Source organism: Arachis duranensis, chromosome 1 (assembly GCF_000817695.3).
Source record: "Arachis duranensis cultivar V14167 chromosome 1, aradu.V14167.gnm2.J7QH, whole genome shotgun sequence".
NCBI classification, from domain to species: Eukaryota; Viridiplantae; Streptophyta; class Magnoliopsida; order Fabales; family Fabaceae; genus Arachis; species Arachis duranensis.
Genome location: NC_029772.3, coordinates 71,899,104 through 71,906,034, shown reverse-complemented (window position 1 = coordinate 71,906,034; position 6,931 = coordinate 71,899,104). Strand labels below are relative to the sequence as shown.

Sequence of the window (6,931 nt, the reverse complement as noted above, 5' to 3'; positions counted from 1 at the left end):
CAAAAAAAAAAAAAAAAATAGATAAGAAAACCTTCTTTTCCCATTCTTACCGGTATTTTAGGTCAACGTTAACTAACCACCCTCCATGCACCCTTCTATTTCATTTTCTTCTTAGCCAAAAATTAGTTCCACCACCCAAAACATTCTTCACTTGTTATCAAATCAAAAATCTTTCTATCTTCTTTCCTCCGCCAGGAAGTGAAAAGGGCACAAGAAAAAAATAAAAAAAATGAAGGTCATGTGATCTTCCTTCTCTTGTTCCATTTCTGCTAAGTCCTCAACCGTCACAACACCCAGTCACCCACCATTGTTACATGAAACATTAAAGAAAAAATAAAAAGAGAATAAGCCAACATGGCCACTAAACCATTTACTCGTTTTGTTGAGCAAAAATTGGGAAAGCTGCCACTCTTTTTGATGAATGTATTGCTTGAATGGGTGTTGATAATTCTTCTTTTCCTTGATGGGTTTATTGCACTTTTTGCTAATGAATTAGCTGTGTATTTTGAATTGCAAATCCCATGTTGGTTGTGCACTAGAATGGCACATATTCTAGCTCATAGAACTCCAACTTTTTATTACAACAATTGTTGGTGTGAATCTCACAAGAAAGAGATTTCTTCTTTGTTTTTCTGCACCCAACACAAGAAGATCACTGATATAAGGAAGATGTGCGAAAGGTGCCTGTTTTCATTCGCGAGCGGGAAGGATTCCGATTCAGAGACATATAAGTCTCTTCTAGGGATTCTTCAGAGGGATCTAGAATTCTTTGTAGAAGATGGACAAAAAGTTCACTTGAGCTTGAAGGACGATGGGATCATGCAGTTTGAGAAAGGCAGGATTCACAAGTGTGCATGCTGTGGAGCGACATCAACCAAGTCTTCCGTCTCAAAGGGGAAGACTTCAGGCGCCCACTTGCGAGCTCCGGCCGCCTCACCGCGAGCTCATCCAAACACCGCATCAAAGAATGAGGAATCCAGTGGTCTTGAATCGCCTCATGTCCGATCCGCAGCACTCAGGCTTCTGTCAGAGAATGAAGATGGCAGTGGAAAAACTCTAAAGATCAGATGTAAGTATATTAAATTTCTTGGGATACACGTCATTAGTTGATGGGAATAATAACAATAATGTTACATCAGTTTGACCATGGAATTCTAGCAAACAATTTTATCTGTTTCAGGTTTTTAAAGTATCCAATGGAGTGTTTTTGGAGTTTAAAATTTGACGTGTACATGAAGTGAAACGGTTTTAAATTTTACTTTGTATTGGAGATGATTGGTGAAATGAGACCAATCTCATTTTAGAGAGATGGTTTCACTTTGGTGGAGAATCAAAATTTTGCCACCTTATATGAAGTTTATAATGAATTGATTATTATTTATGACATTGTGGTATCAGAAATACTGAGGTCATATTTTATGACTCCCAAACGAAATTGAACTGAAACGGAGCAATGGAATTGCTCTTAAAGGTGCTATTGTATGATTTACTTGCATTCGAAGTAATGATGCCACTATGGAGTCATATACCTACTTTGATAACGTTCTTTTCAAAATTTATACAGTAAGAGAAGAAGCAAAAAGTACCTCTTTGCCTCCATTGGCAGAAGGTGAGGAAGGAAACAGTGAAACCACCCCCAAAACAACCCCCTCTTTTGCAAAGGGTATCAAGTTCTTTGGCGAGTCTCCAAGAAGCCCAACTTTCTTAAAGGGTGGCAAGTTCTTTTGGCTCCCAATTTCAGACTCTCCGAGCAACAGTCCTAAATTGTCTTACAAGAAATCGCCACTGGAAAAAACTGAAATCGCCACTGAGGTTGCAGAGGGATCTACTCAGAGTAGGTTCTTCTGGGTTCCAATAACAGATTCAACTTCTACAAGCACCAGCCCCAGATGGACTACTAGGAAATCACTACTGGAAAAGACAGAACAGGCTGGCGATTCTAACGAGGCAACTGCTCAAACTGAAGGAGATGATCCCAACTCGCTTCTTAAAAGGCAGGTTCATATGGATCATAAATCACTCATGGCTCTTTGCATGGAGTTGGATGAAGAAAGGAATGCTTCGGCTATTGCTGCGAAGAACGCCATGGCGATGATCACCCGCCTGCAAGAAGAGAAGGCTGCATTACAGATGGATGCTTTGCAATATCAAAGAATGATGGAGGAGCAGATAGAGTATGAACAAGAGAACTTGCAAGCAACCAATGAAATGCTTGCTAAACTAGAGGAGGAAGTCAAAGCTTTAGAAAGCGAATGCGATGTTTACAGAAACAAGTATGGAGCACTTCCGGAGGAAGAGATCAAGGAAGCTCAATTATCTCATGCTGAAGCCGAAGGAGGTGAGGATAATAATAATAATAATGGAGAAAATGACCCCAAGAAAGGTGTTAAAGCAGAGAAAACATATCTTCTTGGCCGGATGCTGAAGAAGCCAGAACACAAGATAGAGGTGGCGGCAGAAAGTGGAGACCAATCCTTACAAAATAAGAATAAGAAGCCAGAACACAAGACAGAGGTGGCGGCAGAAAGTGGAGACCAATCCTTGCAAAATAAGAATGTAGCCGAGAAAGAGAAAGAGAAAGAGAAAGAGATAGAGAAAGAGAAAGAGACAGGTGATGAAACAAACACTAGGTAGCTTTGAGATTTCTACTACTAGTGATTATTTTGGTTACTTCATTCCATCCCTCACAATGCCTGTGTTGTCTAGGGTTTTACTAGTTTTTATTACTATTTTCAGTACTTCCCTATTCTTATTATTAGCATGTACTTCTATCTCACATGTAATAAATCCAAATTATACTACTGCTGTCTCTGGTTGTAAGCAAAATGTTAATGTAACCTTTTGTGAGAGAACATTAACTCTGTATTTTTTATCCTAGTGCAAATGTATATTCTTATGTTTGATCTTACTGCACTACTTCTATACTGTCTATACCATTCTATTCTATTCTTCTATTCTATATGTCTATCCTGTTCTATAAAGCCATCGAAGCACTTTCACTACACCACAAGTAAATTCTCAATTTTGCAATTAGTGATATTTTTTAAAATTTCTTTTACACGCATAAAATATAGTCATTTCTTTCTTTTATTAAAAAAAAAACAATTCCTTAATTAGTTTTATATTAATTGCTATCAATAATTCAATATTCTCCATGCTTACAAATATAATTAAATAACTATAAAACAATGGAAAAACGGCTGCCTGCTAATAGAAAATAAGAAGAGAAGTTACTCTCATTCACATCAGATTATTTGAGACAACAATACACACTTAAAGATTATTTGAGTTGCCTATCAGATGTTGCACATGAAGATTAGATACACTTCCTACAAAAGACATCATACTATGAGAATGGACGTACAGACCTACGGCACTCTGCACCAATTGACTGGGTTGTTAAATGGATAAAAGGAAAACCAACCACACTATTTGATCTCTCATTCCCAATGAATCTCCTTTAAATTATGCCACTCTATCGAAATCACCTCCTAATTGCATATGCAGCCATCCAGATTGTGATCCCTGTGCATACCCCCTGGTTGCTTGTGATCCGAATATCATTCCGGCAATATCAAATGGCTGATTACCAACCTGAACCTGTAGAATAGCTTATTAAAATCACAATATTGTGAACATAAACAGTCCTAACAAGAAAGGGTGTAGATAAATGTTCTAGGTCTAGAGAACAAACACAAAGTGAAGAAGATGATGTCCTAATTGAGAATCTCTATCTTTGAGAACCCTGCAAATTTTCAAGATGGTCGGAGGGCTCATTGATATAGCACTAGGATTTGTTTAGCTAAGTCATCCCATGACTCAAATAAGTCACTTTGCACCTAAAAGTATGTTCAAGTTATTACTAAAAAGAGGAAATACAAGGAAAATTCAACACATACACAGCCAGCAGCCCAACATACATAAATATTAATTATAATTATAATAATAACAATAATAATTAATAAAACCAAAAGGAAAAAGAATGATATTGAGAATCTGTTAGGGAGTTGGGTATTCTGAAGTGCCAAAAGTCCCACAACCGTATGGGAAGCTTAAGGTTCTATTTAAAGAGAATGGTTCTTTCTCTTAATAGCTAGCTTTTAAGATAAGGTTTCCCACTAGGTATTTAAAAGGATCTCAATACAGACACATGCGAACACAAATTGGGACCATTTCAAACAATCAAATGGTCCAACTAAGTTTTTTTACTCAGCTAATAATGAAAATATTGCTGCTTTGAGGTTCCTTTTTGTGTTTTAAAGAGGAAAAAAAAATTCTTCCATACATGAGAAGCCCAGTAATTGTTACTAAGAGCAACATACTGAAATGCCTCCTTTTAGGCTTTAGCTTTTATTGAGTCTCTGGTGTGGGAGTTGCAAATTAAGTTCAGGGAGGCTTTCCACTTCTCCATCATGTTAAAGCTCATATTCCTATGAAAATTCTATCAGCCCCATTAAATCAGCATTGCTTTCCACTTCAAATGTTTAAGTTCATATTTCTATAAAATCCTATCAGCCACATGCATACAAGTGATAATATAACTACATAGGCTGTACGATAAGGTTAAGGATTGAAAAATATGAGAAACTCTACACAAAACCGCAAACTAGATATAAATGTTTTACCAAGATATACATATATACATGAACAGAATTACAAATACATGGGATGTCAAACGTAAACTCTTGGAATGCGGCTCTCCTGAATAATAATATTGCAAATTTAGAAGGGAAAAAAAATGTCTTCATCAAAACTAAATCAATTAGTATTAATCAAAATTAATAGCACAGCAAGGGTGAGGCTGCCACAGTTCAACAATTAAACATGGAATCAGTCCCTTGACTAGTTAAGTAACTGGTTTAACCATGTTTACATGGAATCAATCTGCATAACAATTAACTTGATCAGATGAATCTGGATCCACAGATTCACAAACAATCTAGCTTGTTCTTTTGTTAAGCCCCTTTTAATTCATATTTAGGCAACAAAGAAAGGTTTGCAAGGTCCTGAAGATTTCCACAAACCATTCAAACCAGACATTCAAAATATTGGTGTCATATTTATCAAGCAATCCTGCATCCCAGTTTTCTTCCTTTCCAAAATTTTCTTATTCATTTTCATTGGTTCAAAAATGGGTTCGGCCATGTTTTCTCAATTTCATCAACCTTATTAGCTTGTTTATTATTATTTTCGGACAATATCAACTGTGTGCATTCTATTGTATTCTTGTTTCCTTATCTTAGTTATCTATGTATAAAACATCTAGTTTGTTAGCCTGTTAGTAGTTACACAGTAACACACCTCCTTTATTGACCCCTTACTTGCAAGCTCTGACTTTCGTCAATTAAGATTAGTCTTCTACAAAATTAATCATTTTGGTTTAAGAATGTCATAGTATATAGAACTTTATATTGAATTTTGCTTAAACATTTATCTAAGCCATGCGGATTAAGGGAAAAAAATGATGGCCTTACGTCTTTTGAAGGAAAACATTCAACAACAGAATTCATGTTCAATCTTGAATTAACTGCTTCAAGCTTCATTGAAAGGAACTGCAAAAATCAAGATATATTTCTCAGAATTAAATTCATTGGTACAAACGAAAGATAATATCAATGGGTAGTGCTCCATCATGACAGACGAAACAAAGAGATCTACCTCAACCTGACGCTGCAGCGACTGTATGTAATTGATTATCTCATCTAACACAAGTGCTTTGCCAATTACCTGAACGAAACAAAACAGAACAAAGATAAATATTCAATTAAATCAAAATCTAAATTATATAGCAACAATAATATATCACTGATCCAACAGATAAGATTAGTACCTTGTTACATCCAGGGACTAAATCTTGAAGAATTTTCATCCTCTCACTAATCTTTTCTCTCCTGGCCTGCAGAAAACTTGTTATCATAAGCAATATGCTCCTTAACAAGTAACAAACATAAACAAACATACATATATATATAAAAGGAGAAAAAAAGAATTCGAATACTTCTCATACAAGCAAAGCTCATTTAGAAACAGAGGAAAGAAAGTTCGAAAAGTGAGAAAAAAAAATATATACTCTCTCAGCGAGACTGTGGCTATCGGTAGCCTGGCCTCTCCTGGCTCTCACATGGATGTAGTCTTGTTTAGGCGGTTGCTCACAAGAAGGCTTAGCAGCGCCGCCGCCGCCGCCGCCACCACCACCTTGCCGAGCTAACTTGTTACCGGCAACTAAACTGGCACCTACCTCGGCTTTTGAATCGCCAGCACGGTTTTCCTCCTGGAAGGATCCTTCCAGTTTCCTATGCTTATTGCCATACGAATCATTCTGCTCCAAACCAGAACACGAAATTCAGTTTCCAAAACAGAGTGAGTAAGTAAGCAAGCAATCAATTAGTTAGCTCAGCTGGTAAGAATAGTTTGTTGTTAACTGTAACTAACTAACTAACTAACTATAATCCAGCTCAGCATAACAATAACTGCAAATAGCATACAGTTACATATGAAAGAGAGAAGGCAAACCAAGTGATTGGCGGTGGCGGTGGTGGTGGAGGAGGAGGGGGATGATTCCTTCCTCTTATGGTTGTGGATGGGAGTGAAGGTGGTTGCGGTGGCGGGCCAAATCTCAGAGAGAGAGTAAGAGGAAGGGTTGGCGGAGGAGAATGTGGACTCGTTGATGACAGGACCTTCCATTGTTATTATTATTACAATTATTTCAATTCTAACGATTTCTTGTTTCTCATTCAAGTGTTTAGGAATAATATAATAATTAGAATTATGAATGAATACTTGAAGAGACTGAATGAGGGAGTGTTGGTGGTTGCTACTAAGTAATTTATTGATTTTGAGCGAGTTAGTGAAAGAGCGGGGATGACGGTGACGGTAACGGTGACGGTGACGGTGACGGTCAAGGACACGGACAAGGACAGGCGAACAGAGA

The 6,931-nt window shown here is 37.1% G+C and overlaps 2 protein-coding genes across 2 annotated transcripts; one reads left to right on the top strand and one right to left on the bottom strand.

The window, feature by feature from the left end:
* The first annotated feature begins 669 nt into the window (after positions 1–669).
* Positions 670–2,814, top strand: LOC107493493 (probable myosin-binding protein 6). The gene is made up of 2 exons (XM_016114589.3): positions 670–1,069; positions 1,565–2,814. The coding sequence occupies exons 1-2, from the start codon at positions 670–672 to the stop codon at positions 2,632–2,634; spliced, it is 1,470 nt and encodes a 489-aa protein (XP_015970075.2). The 3' UTR covers positions 2,635–2,814.
* Positions 2,815–3,210: 396 nt separating this feature from the next.
* On the bottom strand, positions 3,211–6,913 carry LOC107493418 (transcription factor bHLH79). Its single transcript, XM_016114523.3, has 6 exons — positions 6,514–6,913; positions 6,071–6,319; positions 5,831–5,896; positions 5,659–5,727; positions 5,475–5,552; positions 3,211–3,600 (listed from the first exon to the last, which is right to left on the bottom strand). The coding sequence occupies exons 1-6, from the start codon at positions 6,682–6,684 to the stop codon at positions 3,466–3,468; spliced, it is 768 nt and encodes a 255-aa protein (XP_015970009.1). The 5' UTR covers positions 6,685–6,913; the 3' UTR covers positions 3,211–3,465.
* Positions 6,914–6,931: the final 18 nt, after the last annotated feature.